The sequence below is a fragment of the Oreochromis aureus genome, linkage group 8, assembly GCF_013358895.1.
Source record: "Oreochromis aureus strain Israel breed Guangdong linkage group 8, ZZ_aureus, whole genome shotgun sequence".
Classification (NCBI taxonomy): Eukaryota; Metazoa; Chordata; class Actinopteri; order Cichliformes; family Cichlidae; genus Oreochromis; species Oreochromis aureus.
Window position 1 is genome coordinate 20,454,746 of NC_052949.1, and position 18,643 is coordinate 20,473,388.

General features: G+C 42.0%; 1 protein-coding gene across 5 annotated transcripts in view; it reads left to right on the forward strand.

The window, feature by feature from the left end:
- mpp2b (membrane protein, palmitoylated 2b (MAGUK p55 subfamily member 2)) overlaps nucleotides 1-14,448 on the forward strand; it is a 49,314-nt gene extending 34,866 nt beyond the window's left edge. For 3 of the 5 annotated variants that reach the window (XM_031739687.2, XM_031739688.2, XM_039615981.1), the window contains 10 exons: nucleotides 4,141-4,293; nucleotides 4,542-4,697; nucleotides 5,374-5,601; nucleotides 8,457-8,588; nucleotides 8,679-8,781; nucleotides 9,794-9,862; nucleotides 9,962-10,123; nucleotides 10,264-10,466; nucleotides 10,777-10,905; nucleotides 12,628-14,447. In XM_031739687.2, coding sequence (XP_031595547.1) covers nucleotides 4,141-4,293; nucleotides 4,542-4,697; nucleotides 5,374-5,601; nucleotides 8,457-8,588; nucleotides 8,679-8,781; nucleotides 9,794-9,862; nucleotides 9,962-10,123; nucleotides 10,264-10,466; nucleotides 10,777-10,905; nucleotides 12,628-12,804 — 1,512 coding nt within the window. In that variant the 3' untranslated portion in view covers nucleotides 12,805-14,447. The other 2 variants (XM_039615982.1, XM_031739685.2) reach the window with 2 other exon arrangements.
- The last annotated feature ends 4,195 nt before the right edge of the window (nucleotides 14,449-18,643 follow it).

Here is an 18,643-nt window from a genome sequence, read left to right on the forward strand (position 1 = left end):
CATCAGTGAAAATAAACATGTTCAGTTTATACAGATTGCGCTTGGATTAAAGATCGTCCTGGATGGAGAGAAAATCAGTGTAGTCGTGCCTACAACATCATCCTTTTGTCCAAGAAAATTCAGACATGACTGGCAGTCTTTTTTTTTTTTTTTTTTGTCTAGACTGGTAAAATATTTACTGTATCAATAATAGAGCAGGTGGCATCAACAATTCAGTAAGTGAATATTTTTCCATAGGCCTGATTTTAGTGACAGTCAGCTGTTTCTCTACGACGCCTTAGTGTGGATCCTTTCATTTCTTCAATCATCACAATGTATACTACACATGGGCTGCATGGCTGAATAACCAAGCTGATTTCTCAAAAACTACAAAGTAGTACACTCCATGCACATGATGAGAGATGCAATTTCTTAGCTGTCCTCATGTAAACCAGCCCTAGGTCATTCTTATTCAAATGGAGGTACAGCTTTTTGAAGTGAAGGGAGAAGAGTGGAAGAGCTGAGCGGTGCCAGACAGTTTTTTTTTCACAGTTTCATCTCACTACGTCTTCCCCTCCCACTTCTTGCCAAGAGCAGAATTTTTCTCATGCCTTTTTAAAAACATGGACTTTTTTTTCCCCAAGCAACAGGAGGATAAGGAAAAAGTCCCCCACTGTGCACTGCAAAGACATGCGAGGAAAAGTATATATGTAATTTAAAGTATAGACAGAGAGTTAATTTTTCCCTTATATTTGTGCTGCTAAGAGTAAAGTTGAAGTTTCTCTGTCCAGGGAGATGCTCTGGACTCTGGACTGCTCCTCAGACTTGGACAGATCCTGAGGTAAAACGCTGTCCAGTATCATAGTACCAGTTAGTACTCCTGAAGGATTCCTGTTTATAAAATGTAGACATGGACTGTTCACAAGGAACAGCAGGGTGGACTGCATCAGAAGTCTAAAATACTGCTTCAAACAGACCTCCTTCTGCTTCCTTGCATCCTTACTCTCTCTGTGTCCCTTTCTGTTGCTTCGGTTTTGGTACGCTTTGAGGCATGTTTGTGTGTGTGAGCAGAGCATGACACTGCTATTTGTGCTGAGTGTCTTAGAGACATACAGTCCCAGTGTATTGACGAGCATTCTCATAAAAGATTCATCTGATGCAAGCTGTGAGTCTTGGTGAAGGATTTAAGAAGGATTTCCTGGACGATGGTTTTCCTTTGACTCGTGGTGGATCTATAAACACTTAACGAGCTTTTGCTTGATGTGCTGAGAGACCAAGAAAATACTAACAGAAACACGGGCGACAGAGCGAGTGTTCATGTGTGCACGCTTATGGCACAGTGGCTGCAGTTATGCTAATTGCACAGAACAATGCAATCAGCACAACCCACAGTTCTATAAAGAATCAGAATCGTGATTAGAGGACATTTAGCAGATATTGACGAGAGGAGCTGAAGCTCGAATATTCAGTTGCAGCGCTTCATTATTATCAGTTTTGTGGTACTGACTCAGCACCTGGCTCTCTATCTAACAGAGTAGTTGGAACTATTAAGGCAGTTAGGGCAACTAAATGAGTCGACGCTTGCTTTGAGACTTTCAGCTTTGTACCCCGTGCTATTTAATCTAATTTCTAAGCCGTCACATGCCGCCTGTTCAGACTGTTAATGAGACTCCGGTGTCTTTGTAAAACAGTGCCACGTGGCTCTGAAATAATGAACCTTGGTACTACTTACAATGGCTTCTGACTAAAGTAAACGGACCAAACAGTACTATAGCATGGGATTATTTTAAAAGAAAGTCCTCATGTCTCAAAAACCTGGGATTCCGTTTATGTTTGTTTCTATAGCTGACATAGAGGTCCTGTTGAATTACAGCTGATATCTTAGGCAAAGGCAAGGAAATCATCTCATGCAGCTTGTAAAATGGCAAAAATGAGAGAGAATTTTTTACAGACTAATATAATTGTAACACTGCTGCGCCAGCTTTGTTAACTGGTTGTCTTGAGAGCACCAGTGCTCATTAGCCTTGATTGCTGAAAAGCCTAGATAAAGAGTTGTACTACTGGTTACTAGGGGCGGGAGAAAATGTGGATACTTATCAGAGTATCGGTACACTTCAGCCAAATACCAATATTTTTATTTAAACATGAGCTTGCTCTTAACGGATTCTTCGTCCGTCCATCCATCCATCCATCCATCCATCCATCCATCCATCCATCCATTCAGGATTAACACAGATGGTCAATTTAGAAATATTTGACTTAGACTCATAAGGGTCCTGACTTACTATGGTGGTGCTTATTAAATGTATGAAGGTCAAATAAAGGGACGCTAACTCACTTGCAGTTGAAGAAAAAGAAAAAGGAGAAACTCATTTCCTCAGATTACTTTTTATACCCCTCAGCTATAAAAGGCTGGCAGGGTATTGTTGGCCACCGGCTGGGTGGGCAGGCGGCGTTGACACCCAAGTTTGTGAATGTGACACCTCGAGAACGAGGTTAAGTAGGAACTTTAAGTTATTAAGTTACTTAGTTATTATTTAGTTACTTTTTACAATAAGCAGTCTGTTACTTTAACCATGCCACAGCACTTTCTTTTTAGTTTTTACTTCTGTCCATGACTTCTAGGCATTCAGCTGAGCTAGTGGATATGGTTGCGTTAGCAGGCTTGTTAAGGTCAGTTAGTGAGGTGGCAGAGAGAACAGCGTTTACATGTGGCAGTATTTGCATCATTTTATGCCAGAGGGATAAGAAGGTGGTCCCCGAGGAGAGGAATGTTGCTGCTGTTGCTGCATCTCTGAAACTGCAGCGAATAGCTTTTGGGTCAGCTTGAGTTGTCACTCTGAGGGGAATTAATAGTCCTCCGTGCTGGGCATGTGATTGAGGAGGTGCTGCCAATGACAGTTCACTCTGCAAGTTAAGTCAGGATTTCCAGAAGTAGATGAATGGTAGGATGGACACTGTAACGCATGGGCAAGGTCATTGCAATGATTTTATGTGGAAGTTTTCTTACTTACTCTTTTCATTAGGTAATACTGTAATCTAAGAGATCGCTTTTTAATTGTACTGAAAAAGAATGCCACTCATCACCAGAGAATAAATACATAATTACTGCAGTTTTCAGAATAGATGTTTTTCTTCACTTACACAGATCTGTTTGGTTTTTTGTCAATCGCATTGTGTGTATACCAGTTATTCCTGCTTCTTCTCTCTGCTCATACTATGTTGTTCCTTAAGGTTAGAAAAGAGCTGCGTGCTTGCTAGAATGCCTGAAGATAAAACCTTGTATCCCTCTGTGTGTAGTACCGTGTAGTTAAGTACATAGATTTATGTGTTTGACTGAATATCTGTGGATCTGTTTGTGTGTTTACGTGTAAGTTTCTTGTCCCTCGGCATGGATCCTTCATCTCTTCCTCAGCAAACAAACATTTTAGCTGCCAGGGTAGTAGTCAGTCCCACCAGACAAATACTCTGTGGGATTGCCTAACAATGTGAATCTACAAGCACAGCACCGGTTAGTGTGCAGTTGCCAATAGTGTCACTGTAAATGATTGCATTTGCATTTGATTTTTGAAAAACAGTCTGCATGTAATTAAGTTCTGTAGCAACTGAATGGTTTGCGGATCATAGCGTGGTATACCATAGAGAGGTTTAACCCAGAGTCAAGAGTCACATGATAAGTTTGCTCACTCAGAGCCAGAGGTGTGGAGACCTTGTGTACGTCCATCTTTGGCAGCAGGGGAGCGGAAAGTGAAAAATGAATGTTCCCTGAAATATTGATGTCTCACATCATACCTTGAAAAACCTGCAGGGTACATGTTTTTGCTCAACTTGGTTCCTGTAGTTATTTATTTATTTTTATTTTTGTATCATCAAGTCACCATTTATGAACACAGGCTGTGTGCTTGTCTCTGCAGGAGCTTGGATTGAGGTTACTTTGTTTTGTTTGTTATTGTGCTCTTTGCTACTTCTGCTTTGCTAAATTCGTTGTAACTTGACAAGCTACTTTGCTGCACTCATTAAAAATAAAATCAAGTAGGAGATTGTGTAGTTTTGCTCCATCAGTGGAAAATACACACAACGCATAATAGGAGAGACAGGTAATGGACTGGGATTGGAAGGATAGCCTGGAGTAACATCTGTTTTATATTAATCGAATCCTAGGCTCATGAGCGATTTGAGGAACCCAAGCTTGAAGCTGTGCGTGAGAACAATGTGGAGCTGGTCCAGGACATCCTCAAGGAGCTGAGCCCACTCGCGCACAGAAGCCAGGCAGCTGATGAGCTTGTCCGCATCCTGAAGGAACCCCACTTCCAGGTCTGGAAAACACGACACATCCCTCATATCAAATTTTAATTTTAATAAACCAGCACTTGTCTAGCTTTTTAAGCTTCATGAAACATGATTTTCTTCTAAAATGGATTTCCCTTACTGGAGCTGCAGTACTTTGTTGCTCTGATGGCAGAGCCTTGCTGATGAGAGCAAGACAAGATAAGTTTTTGCAGTTTATGTAATGTGTATTACGTCTTCATGTGTGATTACATCACCTGTCGGTATGTTCGCAGTCCCTCCTGGAGACTCATGATTCTGTGGCATCCAAAAACTATGAGACTCCCCCACCGAGCCCCTGTTCATTCATGGACGCAGCCCTCAACAACCAGCCTGTTCCTCCAGATGCAGTCAGGATGGTCGGCATCCGTAAGGTGTCTGGTGAGCACCTGGTAAGTCTGCTCAGTTAAAAAAACCTGCAACATGTAATCATTAAGGCTGGATTGAGCCTGACTATAAACTGTAAGCAGATAAAACACCCCAGAGAAGTGGAGGATTTATGCTTTGGGTGGAGCATATGCACTCAGTATAATGAGATTTTTCTCTACCATTGTTAAAAAGAGACAAAAGTCAGATTTATGTGGCATTGTAGCGCTAAATTGGTGTGATTTATGTCCACGGTGAGCAGGCAGATACGAATAATTTGATGATAACTTTGCCAGATGCCCTATTGTCTCACTTTCTGCACACAAACTCTCTGCCATCTCTCTTGAATCAATCAATCATGGGTCAGAGGTGACGAGACATTAATGTAAGATAAAGAAGAAAAATAAGGTGCAATAATAGTGATTCAATGTTAAAGCAAGAAGCCTGAAATATATCTCTTTAAGCCTAAATGTCTTTCTAATGTAACAGTAGATATGTTTGCATCTATTGGCTTCCTAATTTCAGCTCAAGTGATTTTACCATTGGCTTCATCCCTCACAATTAACTTAAACACTCACCCCCACTCGTCTCTTAAACCACTTTACAGTGGAGGACATTGCCAGGCTGTCCCCCTGGGTCTCCTTCTCTAGTTAGCCCGCATGAAAAATAATTATTACACTGAGACTGTGTACATGTGCGCAGGGAGTGACTTTTCGAGTAGAGAGCGGCGAGCTGGTGATTGCCAGGATCCTCCACGGTGGCATGATTGACCAGCAAGGTCTGCTTCATGTTGGCGACATCATCAAGGAGGTGAACGGCAAAGAGGTCGGCAACGACCCCAAAGTCCTCCAGGAGATGCTGAAGGAGGCAAGCGGCAGCGTTGTACTGAAGATCCTGCCCAGCTACCAGGAGCCGCACACACCTAGACAGGTCAGTCATTTTTAAAGGGTAAGGAGTGTTTACAAAGCAAACCCGATTCAGGCTTTGCTTCAAATCATGTTAAATCTGTGCGGTTAAAACTTGTTCTGCAAACTCTGCTGCATCATAGCTGTTGCTCTTTGATCTGACACACATGAAAGATCCCCAAAATACCTAAATGGCACAAACTGGAGCTGGAAATAAACATAAAAAGGACACTTTAATGGAACTTTCTGTGCTCGAAATGCTTTGATCTTCCACATTTAAGCTTCTGTTTTTGTTAAAGTAGAATACATTGTGGAATAAATATTGCATAAAAAGTTTAAATTGATTTAAAAGTATACAGTCATTTTCATCAGTAAGCACCACTTAATGTCCTGCCTGGCATCCACCCTGCTATCTATAACCTTGCATGCTGTGCCAGGAATCATTATGTAATACCATAATGGGACTTTTTAGATGACACTGGCTATTTAGCTTTAATATGTGCATTACAGCTTTGTCACTTATCCAAATGCAGAGCAGTTTTCCTGCACCCATGCATAATGGATCTGTAATTGAAATCATCATGAGGAAGCTAGAGAAAGATCTCACGGGCAGCTTATAACACAGAGGATCCCCTTCGCATGTTTGCCTTTTTTTTTTCATTATTTCAGATGCCACAGTTGATTGGCTATCAAATGTCTGCAGGAAATTGCTTGGTGTAGTGCTTAGTTATTAGTTGATGTCAGTGCTCTCCTCCGGTTATGCTAGCTGATGAGCATTAGCTTTCTAAAAATCAGACTCTGATCATACTGAAACCCGCTCACCGAGTTTAGTATTGAGGGGAAATTGAAAGGTTATCTTGCCTGTTAAATTTTCGCCAATAGGATGCAAGGATGAGAGAATGCAATGTACACAACACTACTACTGAAGAGAAAAGGGGCAGTGAATCTTGAGAAGCTGGGCTAAATTAATTCTTCACGTCTAACCAACATATACAAGAACATCGTTTATAAGAAAAGAATAAGGATTATTAGTATACATCACATTACATTAGCTTTTGCTAATAGGTGAAAAAAATCCAGCTTATATATGAGCTTATACTATAAAGATAGTTTGCAGTTAAACTGTTTTTGTATCCACCAGCTACAAAAAATTTATTTTTATAGTCCTTTAGTGTGAACAAAGCTGTGATTTTACAAAGCTTACGATTGTCTAATTTATTGGTTCAGACATTCATGACAGAATAAACTTTAATATCTTTGGTTAAATTTCCTCCTGAGGAAAAAGTTTCGTCATGAGGACAAAATTTTAAGACACCTGTTTCTGACTAAATTTGTGTGAAAAAAATTTCTATTTCTTATTTCTGGGGTTTAATTTATCAAATACAAGCTATGCTTTGGCCTCAGTGCATGCATCAGGTTACTGTCACACTAAGACACGTTTCTCACTCTGATCTTCACACATGCACATTTGTAAAGGACCAATGGTATCACGATAGATAGCATGAACCAACATGGTGATGTCTGAAACACTCAACTCAGTGACTTCAGAGCCTATCTTTTATAGTGTCTGTGATTTAAACTCATTAGGGAAGTTTAATTGCAGGGGTGTGTTTTATTCCAAAACCACGATCTGTTTCTAAACATAACCTCATTAGTTTTGGTGTAAAAACCAGACCAGCAGCTGAACATGAAAGTAAACAAAACAGCAGGGAGTAAAAGCAAAGCAAAACAAACTCCCTGAAAGGGCTACGGCCAACAAATCACCATCCCTCCCTTATACACTCTAATGTGTCCAGGCACTGACTTCAAAAGACACCTTGTGCGTATCTTTACGATGGCAGCAGAACCTTACAGAACAGAAGTATTTCACACATTAGGATCATAGCACCCTGTAGCAAAAGGCAGCGTTCAATCTGGCAAAATTGCTGTAAGAGGGCCTTCATGTATAAGAGAAATCACCTCCTTTCCATTCAGCACCTCAGAAGAGTCTATCCTCAGGTATAGCTCTTTCATGGATTTCAAAAGATGCAGATTCCTTTGTAAGAATGCATATCTCCGGTATACATTATGCTCTAAAGGCCTTCGCTTTGTTGAGGGTTTAGTTTTCCTTTTTTCTGTGAAAGCTGCCCTACTTAAATACTTAAGAGAAATCTGTCCGCGGGAGACATTAAAGAATGATTGGTTGTGCTCGCACAGTTAAGAGCTGTGTAGGTGGACGCACAGCGTATGTGCTGTCGATGCTACGATTAGAGTTGTACCCAAAAGTCTCAGTGTAATCCAGCTGTCTGTGTTCCAGGCCTGGAGCTTGGCTGTAACGCTGGCGACTAAACTCAACTGACAGCTCGCTTTGGCTAAAGGAGAATATGCGTTTGTCCGTCTGTCTGTCGTGTCCTTACAGAGGGAAGGACGCACGCACACAAAGGCAGTACAGTACAGGCTGGCAAAGCCCGTTTTATGTTCATGCATCAGTTCAGAAAAGAGACGACGTCAAGCGCAGGGGGGGGAGGAGGGGATGGTTGCCATGGCTACAGATTTTGGCTCTCTCTTTATTTCTCTCTCCCTCTTTTTCTCCGTGTTTTTTTTTTTTTTTTTTTTTTTTTGTCTCAGTCTGTCTCTCAGACTCCTTGTCCTATCAGTGGGGGTTGGGATAGATGGTTTGGTTTATGAGCTGAATCCTGTAGCCTTGAGCTGTCGGGAGAGCGAGCTGGGAGATAGGGAAGGCTTTAAATGGGCAAGGGCTGTTTCATATTGATGGACAGTCGGTCATCCAGTCCATCTACAGCCGATCACGTGTACCACACAAGAAGCATCACGATTCTATATTGGGTGTAAAAGGTTTGACTGACATGTTCCCTCTCTCTAATGTAATTATTCATTCAGGCCTTTGTGAAGTGTCACTTTGATTACGACCCGTCTCATGATAACCTGATTCCGTGTAAGGAGGCGGGGCTTAGCTTCAACAGTGGAGACATTCTGCAGATCTTTAACCAGGAGGACCTCAACTGGTGGCAGGTTAGTACAGCCACATATGTGTATTTTAGCAACATAAGATGTTTCAATTTGTTAGCCGCTTCACTTTGCATGTGTGGTTCCTCTTCATAGGCCTGTCATATAGAAGGTGGCAGCGCAGGTCTAATTCCAAGCCAGCTCCTTGAGGAGAAGAGGAAGGCTTTTGTGAAGAGAGATCTGGAGCTCGCTACCACAGGTACACCTCTTAGCGGTATGCAGCAGAGCAGAGAAGTGCTTCTCATTATGCAGATTCGATACCGGCTCCTCGCTGCACAAACACCCCGGCAACAAAGCCAACATCTGTTCCTCTCCATATCATACAAGTGCTTCATCTGGCGCTGTTCGCTCATCCTCCTCTCACCTCTTCAGTCTGCTCCTCAGTCAGAAAGCGCTGAACTGGTAATGAGCATCGGAGTGACTCAGGTGGCCTGATCCAATCTGTTGGTTATTAAGCTGCAGGGTCTGACATTCAAGCGCTACCCCTCCTCGAGAAGAAGGCTTGATTGAGGAGCGGTGATAAGACAACCGTCCGTAAAACCTGATCAATAATGATCTCTCCTCTCATGAGACGTGGCGTGAAAAGAGGCCGTGTTTCTTTAGATTTTACTGCTCTGCTGTGCTCAGTGGCAACAAAACAGGTGGTGAGTCATAGCCAGCTGCATACCCTTCACTCGTAGAGGAGAGGAAGATGACAGTCCAACTGTACTGCCCTTGGAGCTCAGGAAGGACACAGCTGTCTATCAGCATATTTCCCACATATACCAGCAGAGAGAGAATGAAACATTTGGAATTGATACAATACTGTTTACCCACTGATCTATATAGTTGGGACACAATATTTAATAATTAGAACTATAGCTCTTAAGAACAAAATCATAACTATTTTTTGTTCTGCTTTGACAAGTGGATTTCGTCATCAGGATAGTACTGAGTACATGAGTACTCATGATTCCAAGTATTACTTTCCTTCTAGAAGATACTCCCTCCTATGTCAAATAATCTGCCACACTGAACAGACGGTCAGCAGATCGTGCAGTCACAGGTGTCCCTGGCAGCAGATTGGTTGTATACGACTAATTAGTATTGGCGCACAGTGCCATCTAGTGGTCTCTTTATAGCCCTCCAATGCTTTACATTTTCATCAGCTCTTGGATTGTTTTCAGGTATTTTGTTGGAGTTGTTGAAGGTTTGATCTGCCTCTGTCTTAGGTCCTCTTTGTGCAGGGGTGGTGGGTAAGAAGAAGAAAAAGATGATGTATTTGACCACCAAGAATGCAGGTAAATTTACATGAGCTTGGGGCAAAATGATCCCCTACCTTGTGATTTTTGTTTTGTCTTTTGTTGTCTCAGTTTGACTTATTATTACCTTCTATTTAGAATTTGATCGTCACGAGTTGCGGATCTACGAGGAGGTTGCCAAAGTCCCGCCCTTCAGGAGGAAGACTCTGGTTCTGATTGGAGCGCAGGGCGTCGGCCGTCGTAGCCTGAAGAACAAACTGCTGGTGTCAGATCCCCAACGCTATGGCACCACAATCCCCTGTGAGTAAAGCCATCCTCATCACACGACGCCATATTCACCAATAAAAGCACAAGCAGGCTTTTGTTGTAGCTGAAGTTGAACCTTTAGGGCAGATCAGTTTAAAAAAACCAAGATGTTTCTGTTTATTGCAATGACTCAGTCACCTCTAGAAAACCAAAGGTGGATGAGAGAGATGGTCAGATGTACTCCTTTATGAGCCGCAGCGAAATGGAATGTGACATCAAAAACGGGCGTTTCCTGGAGCACGGCGAGTATGACGGGAACCTGTACGGCACAAAGATCAGCTCCATACACGATGTGATAGAAACAGGAAAGATCTGCATCCTGGATGTTAACCCACAGGTAGAGGAAACAGTTTTACCTTCTTTATTTGGTTACACTGTAATTTCTCCAGGATAGAACAGCTTGTGGCTGCTGAGATGCTTTCAGTCTTTTCATCAATATTTATCCAAGAGGATCTCTTAATGATCTGCATCCACTCAGATAATTATTTTTACACATCTTATTAACTAAGTCAGAGGAAGACGCTGCAGGTGTTTTTTAATGAGATCCTTAGCTTTTCTATTGGATTTGTTTGAGTGTTTTTGCTCATTTGCGGCAAAGTGATGCAGTGATTGTAAAACATCTGTACTGTTTCTGATTTTCTCTTAAGGCTATTAAAGTCCTGCGGACATCTGAATTCCTGCCCTACGTTGTATTCATCGAAGCCCCAGACTTTGAGGTCCTCAAAGCTATGAATAGGTCGGCAATTGAGTCAGGAGTTGTCACAAAACAGTTAACAGTAAGTCTGTGCTTTCATTCATTCTCTACCAAGATCATTAGAGGCGAACAGTAACAAATGAGATGTAGCTGCTGGCTCTATGGTTTGGTGCGACCCCTGTGTTGCTGGAAACAGCTGATATCAGTTACTCTGGTGGCGCATTCAAGAATTGACAACATCTGAACCAAAATATAATGACAGCAACTTTCAGTGAAATGAGACCAAAACACGCCCACACAGTCCTGATAGAGCACATCAACTAAATTTCAGAATTTCAAGTATATGTAAAGTATAAAAGTACATGAAGTACATGAAGTATACACCTTGAGGGAACTATTGTTGCGATTTTGTCAGAAGGTTTGCAATGTCTTCCAGTGCAGTCTCAGGAGCATGGAGGAGATTCCAGGAAGCAGCCAGTTACTCTAGGAGAGCTCAACAGGGCTGCAGAAGGCCAACCCATCTATAGGAGCAGTATTTGCTACTTTGTGCAAGGAGGAACAGCAATGACGAGATTTTTTAAGGCACTGCTAGAGCCCTAAAAATAACCCTCAACAGGCCACTGGTGTGAGTGTCTCTGACCAAACAATCAGAAACTTCATGACTGTGGTCTGAGGCCCTGATATCTTGTAGTGTTATGTAGTTTGTATTCAGCCCTCTGTAGACTGATAATTGTCATTTCTTTCATCTTAACACATTACCCAATCCACATCGAAATAGATAACCAGGATGATTTCCCCCCATTGACATTTGATGTGTTCCTGTAATTTTTTGTGCAATGTAGAAATATATATATTTAAACTTGTAGGAAAAGTCTTTGCACATTTCCACCCCAAAAACACATTTTATTATTTATTTATTTAAGTTGTTTGTGATTTAAACTGACTTTAAGGCTTTCTTTATGTGCTCCTTTGGTGCACTCGCTTCCCCTACTGCTGATATATTTAAATTGCTCACCTGAAGTCCTGACAGGTTCTAAACATTTGAACTGTGTGTGCTGCAATTTCACTTTGGACCTGTAATTTGTTCAGAAAGCAAGCATCACACTCTGTATCAAATGAGTCCTTCATGTTAACAGAGATCATATCTCTGGTGTACCCCAGACACCAAACCACAGTCTTCGATTGAGTGTCCGAGCCTGAAGGCAGGTTGCCTGAGGTCAGGAGAAACACACCAAGGACATTTGTCATTTTGTGCAAGCACATTTGTCCTCCAGGGTCAGGTCATCAGTGCAGAGGAAGTATCTGAAGCAGGACATGCAGCAGAAACTGTGGTTCACACTGTTCACACAGCAGGAATTTTCTTCACAATCATTGTTCATTGCCTACTCTACTCACCAGATTGAGCCTCTTGTGACTGTCTGCTCTGACAAAATAAAATTTTAGTTGAAGAGTAGCTGTTTGGACACACCTGCATCACACACCAAAAGGGGAAAAAAGGTCATAGCATGATTTCCAGAGAGCACTTTAGAAATAGAAACCTCGCTGGAAGCAGCCCAAAGAGGTGACCTTTAAGGAGAAACCGGTCAAATTGACTTGAATCAGGCAGAATTGTGAAAACTTTATGACCATGACTTGTTGTTGCACGGATTTTTGCAATTTGAAAAATATATATTGGATTTGCTCGCTGTTTGTCGTGACAGAACACTGGTTTCTTAATATTATGGCAACTCCCTTGGTGTCAGTAGCTTTAACAGTGTTTACAATTCTTTCCTTAAAGCACTTCTCCCTGACACACTCCTTTCAGGACTCAGAACTAAAGAGGACGGTGGATGAGAGTGAGCGCATCAAGAGAGCCTATGGACATTACTTTGACCTTTGCATCATAAATGACGGCCTCGAGGCGGCGTTCCGAAGTCTACGGCTGGCGCTGGAGAAACTGTCAACAGAGCACCAGTGGGTGCCTGTCAGCTGGGTTTTCTGAGAGTCACCGAGAGTTCGCCAGCATGGTGCCAAGGTCACAGGCCAAAGGTTGAAGGACGATACATCACTGGTAGCTCCAGAGGGGGGGTGGGGTGGGTTGTTTCCACATGCAGCTATTGGTGGCAGAGGCGTGTGGTGAAGAAGCGGATACACTGCAGAAGACCAGCCTCATGTAGAGCTTTTTTTTTTTGTACAAAGTTAATGTTCCTCTGTTGAGCCTAAGGTCAAGTTGTACTTTATTTGTCAGAACTGGAATAAAGCTCTATTGATGTTTGTGAAGAAGGACTTAGAGGTAATTATGAGGTTCAGTGCAATAGTGCGAGTGAGTGTGCGTGTGTTATCATAAATGTGGATATAGACTTAGAGTAATGCATATGTTTTGCAAGTAACAGTGCTCTGTTGGAGGTTTTTCCTCGAAGGACATTTAACGTTTTAGCCTTTAAATCTTAAATACTTTATGTAGTGTAATGTTTACATTGGATCGGTAGGACAGATTGGTTAAGGATAAAAGATACCAAATGTCATATTTGTATCAAATTCTCTATATTTTATCATTTGATCATACAGTATGATTGTATGTGTTCAGAACTGTGCGTAATCTCGTTTGTGTCCACAGATTTGAAAACTGAACAGCAATAGATCATTTTGAAGATACATGCAATACACACGAGATACCCTAATGTGCACACACACACACTCTCATATATATATATATATATGTATATGTATACAGAAACAGAGTGAGACCTTCTGCAGTATTCCTGAAGTCTCAGTTTGTTTTATTTGCTTTTCAATGTTGAATACGTTGAACATTTCCTGTCCCGTGCTGGTAAAGCTCTAGTTTGTTTGACGGTTAGAGGATCCAGCCAGTGGATCACAACATGTCACTTCTGTCTGCTTGATTCTGTCGGACTTGTATTTGTAGCACTGAGAACACTTAAGCTCTATTAAGAAAAAGAAAGAAAAATACCTGACGAAGTAGCCTACAATATGCACTGATTGTGTAATGAAGGCAAACATATAACCTAACATTGCTGGTTGGCTAGTTGATGGAAGTACTTTTTTTGTTATTTTCATGTACAAACAGTAAAAATATTTACCAGTGGCTTCGATTTCATGCTTACTTTTGCCTTAACATGGTTGAAAAGCCAAGGAAACGTTATATTTTTTCATCATGTAACATTTCACTTCTATCACTGTACATGTTACTCAGAAAATTAAAAAAAATAATCTGGCAACATATTCATTGTTTATGTTATTTTTCCTTCAACCTGTACGTACTGTATAGTAATAAAGAGTATATAATACAATATATAGAAATACATGGTGCTTTTCTGGTTCTACCAGGGAACTACTACACTGTAGTTTGAATGTTCCTATAACAACTATTAACTGAAACTGAGAATATGCATAGTGCATAATCATTTTTAAACTTCAAGTTATATTCAATAAAAGAGAAAACAACACTGTTTTAAATGCATATATGAGACATAATATATTCTGCTGTTGTTGACAGTTCAAGTCGAGTGTAATCTGTGTGACCTCTGAGGATTTGGGTGAGTAGAATTATTGCACGAGGATGATGGGGTTGGTTGATGACGTCCAGTTGGTGTCGTCCAGTAATGAGGTGCCAGAGGCAGCATTATTGGATACATGTCATAGGCAGGCGGTGGGCTACTTGGACAGACACCTGTCAGCCTGGGATCAAACTGTAGGAAAGTAGAGTTCAGAGTCAGACTGGCCTTAGCTTGGAGCTACACAGTTCAATTTGAATTTATTGCACAGTGTTTAATTGCATTGCATTTTACAGAGCCTCTTTCCCAGCTTTTCCCAACACTCAGTAAGCTTTAGATTAGCACAATCACTGGAAACATCTGGAAATGGGAAACAATTATGTGCAGCCAAGAAGCAGTTCTGTACACAAGCTTGTTTTATGTTTTAGTTTTTGCAATGATCAAGCCAACATAAATAAACCAGTGGTTCACTGGTGAGTTTAACAGCAACTACTAAATGAGCCTTGTTGCTTTATTTTGCCAGACTCAGGCTTTTTCCCCTGCAGTCTTTGTACAAAGGCTAAGCTAACTGGAAAAGCTCTGTGTTTTCAAAATAAAGATAAAAATGATATTGGTTTTCTTACTAGTTTGTAGGTTTGAAATTAATAACCAGTGTTGTGTGAAAAGTGTTTTTTCTCTTGAAGAAGTTACAGTCCTTTCAAGATAATGTGGGTTGGAATCTACACAGCTTTACATAAAGGAAGATGTTAAAACAACGCATCCTAAACTGGGATGGCACAGAAACTGATTTCATTAATTTATTTTTTCTGCAATTCAAATCTCTGTAGTACAAATCTGTTTTTTTTTTTCATTTATCATTTGCCTATGCAGGCATATCCATCACATAGATGTACACCACGAAGGCTTACATGCACTATGAACAAAGTAATGGGCCACCTAGATATTACATCTCAGCCACGGTCGCCCATTATGCCATTAAGCTCAATTTCTGCACATTATGTGCCTCAGCATTCAGCAACCCCATAACTTTATATGGTCTGCCACTTGCTGCATGGATTTTTTTGGTTCCTATATGCTTCTACTTTGCAATAAAACCACTTTCAGTTGATAATACAACATAAAGGAGGGAAAACATTCACATTCACATATAATGGTGGCATCTTGGGATGGTGGGATGCCTTGAAAGCTTGGAAAGAAGACAACTAGACTTCTTTTTGGTTTGTGAAGAGGCTAACTCAAATAACTAATGGAGAGTCCCAGGTATTTAACCTTGGAGGTAGCCCTGGCGGTCATTGAGCCACGATTAATCATCTGAGTTGTTAGGGTCACATATACTTTGTTTTACATCTTAACGACTCAGATGATTAATAGTAGGTCAACAACCTTCCAGGCCACCTCCAAGGAGACAACCCCACTAGAGAGTAAATACTCCATCTGCTGTTTTAGAACTGAAGAAGCCTCTTGGATGAAAGGTGAAATGTCTTCACAAATAAAAGAAAAGAAGCCCAGTTTCTTTCTTTTTAATCACTCAAGACTACCTGTGAATCTACACAGGCTTAATAATGGAACTCTAGTTCTGTCTGTTACTCGTAACTCAAATCTATATGCAAAGTGATTCAGAGGCTAGCTATAGAATTTGGTCACGCACCAGTGAGTATGGTGGTGGGAAATCCACTGTGCTGTAGCGAGGAGGATCGCTGTCATAATGGGTGTCCACTTCTGCCTGATCCTCGGACAAAGAAATGGGTGATGAAGAATTGATGTCATCTTGCATCGGTATGGTGACATTAAATTCTGCTCTTTTCTTTTTGGCATGGATATAGAAGCAGAATAATATACCAGCTACGGCAAGGACTATGACTGGTAACCTGGGAACACATTTACACCATTTTAACATTTAATTATCAGCAATTCCCTTTGTTTATAGAGATTTTTTCTTGACAAAACAAGACAACTCACATATATTGAAGGATATTCACCGCCTCAGTCATTGCTGGAATTGGGTCCATCTGCAGGCATTACTGCAAGAAAAAAGAAAGCCTTTTAAAGACGTCCAGTGCAGGAAAAGACTTACTGCTTCTCCGTACTTCTTACTGAATTCAATTCAATATTAGCGCCAAATCATAACAACAGTTGCCTCGAAACACTTTATTTTGGAAGGTGAACCCCTACAATAATACAAAGAAACAGAGAAAACCCCAACAATCATATGACTCCCTGTGACCAAACATTTTGGAGACAGTGGGAAGGAAAAACTTCCTTTTAACAGGAAGAAACCTCCAGCAGAACCACGCTCAGGGAGGATTGGCCATCTGTCCCAACTGGTTGGGGTGAGGGGAGGAAGACAGGACAAAGACACGCCGTGGAAGAGAGCCAGAAATGAATAATGACTAATAAGTAAATGGAAAGAGGTGTATAAACACACAGTGAATGAAAAAAGCTCCATACCACATTCCACTCATGTTGAATACAGACTTTCATTAACTGTGATAAATCCTTGAAGTGCCAATCATTCATGCTTAAATCTGTATTTTCTTGGTAAAAGAAATACATAAAAAGAAAAAAAAATGATGTCCAATTTATCATAGCATGCTACTCTAGATGATAATAAAACAATAGGAAGATCTTCCTAACATAAATACTAGAGATAAAGCTAACCAAAAGCATAGCGTCATAACGTAATGATGTGTCATTCTTTTTTTTCTTTTTTTTTTGTCTGTCCCATTTGGTTCTTAAGCCGTCAGAATTGTTGTCTGAAGACCAACAAGGATACCAAATGGATTTATTTTGCCAAATGGATCATCATGGCATTGCCGTATTGGTCCATTTGATCAAACTTTGTTGTTATTATTTATTTTATTTTCAGTTGTTACAGATGGGACAGACATGACTGGGGGATAGGAAAGGGAGAAAGAAAGAGAGGAAGGAAAAGCAAAACAGAAGAGAAAAGGGACAGTGAGAAAGGGCACTTACAAAGACAAAGAGAAAAAAAAAATCTCCTGGATCACCTGTTGAGAGAAAAAGAAGAAGACAAGCAAAAAATCCAAACAAAACAAAGCAACATACTAAACACAACACCATCACGTTAATCTAGCTGAGTGCGAACAGCAGTAAATACTAAATATTGAAAGTTGTTGTGCAGCATGCAGGACAGACAGCGCACAATGTGCTTTGAAGTAGCAGCTAAGAAAGGTGTAGTTTATGTCTACGAACAGTGAACACCCGTGTGCACACCTGTGTGGATCAACGCGCTTGTATACAAAAGGTTTCCCCATGTAACGGTCTGCTAGAGGGTGTGGAGGCCCATAGCCCCGTCCCCCAGGGCATGAAGCAGGCATGGAGGAGATCCAGGCTCCAGACATCCAGAGGCCCCAGAGTGCGAGAGCCCAAGGAGTACCACCGAGGGGCATCCGTGCCACCCTCCTGGGAAGGGCTGAGGAGATCCCCAGACGAGGGGTCACCCAGTAGCCACGGGCAGAAGCCAGAGGGGCTGCACTGGCGTGCCCGCCGGTTCTGCCGGCAGCCAGCTGTGCCAGAGTGAACTGAGTTGCAGGCCCGAGGCCGGGGCCGAGGCCCCTTTGCCCGGAAGAGGCCTGACTGAGCGACAGGCACCAGGCCCCGCCAAGTAGCCACCGGGAGTGAGCTGGTGCATACCTGAGCGCCCAGCCCGGACACCAAGAACCACCAATGCACCAACCCCTGAGGGCATCAGTTACCAGCAGGGAGTGTGGTGAGGGGAGATAGGCCTCCACACTTGGAGGGCCTGGGAGTACCAGAGGGTGGAGTCTAAGACCCGACCTGACATATAGACACAGACAAACAGGCACACACAGACATAAACATGCTTTCCCACCCTCATGCACACATATACAAACACTCAGCACTCACCCAACGTAGGGATAGACATACATAGACATGTACACACAATCATACTCCCCAAACATACTCTATGCCCCGGGTCCAGGTACCCTCACCCCCAGAGGGGGAAACGGCACCCAGACCTAAGAGATGTGACCCTTTCCCCCGGGGTGGAGGCAAGCAGACCGCCCCAGGCTCCGCAGCAGCAGGGAGGCCAATCGGACAGCCAACACATCCTCCCAGCCCCCGCCCGATGGCTAGTAGAGAACGGGGGTGTGTGAAGACCCCATACCTCCCTCCTCCCGCTCATGTGTAGTGTTGCTGCGTGTTGTTCTAAAGTGCATTTAAAACAAGGGAGGGCATGGTGCTGCTGCCAGAGAGCAGCAGGTGTTAGCACGGCCCCTCCCAAGAACCCTCAATGTCTACATGGATTTAAAATTGAGAGGTGGGCACCGGCGCCAGAGGTAG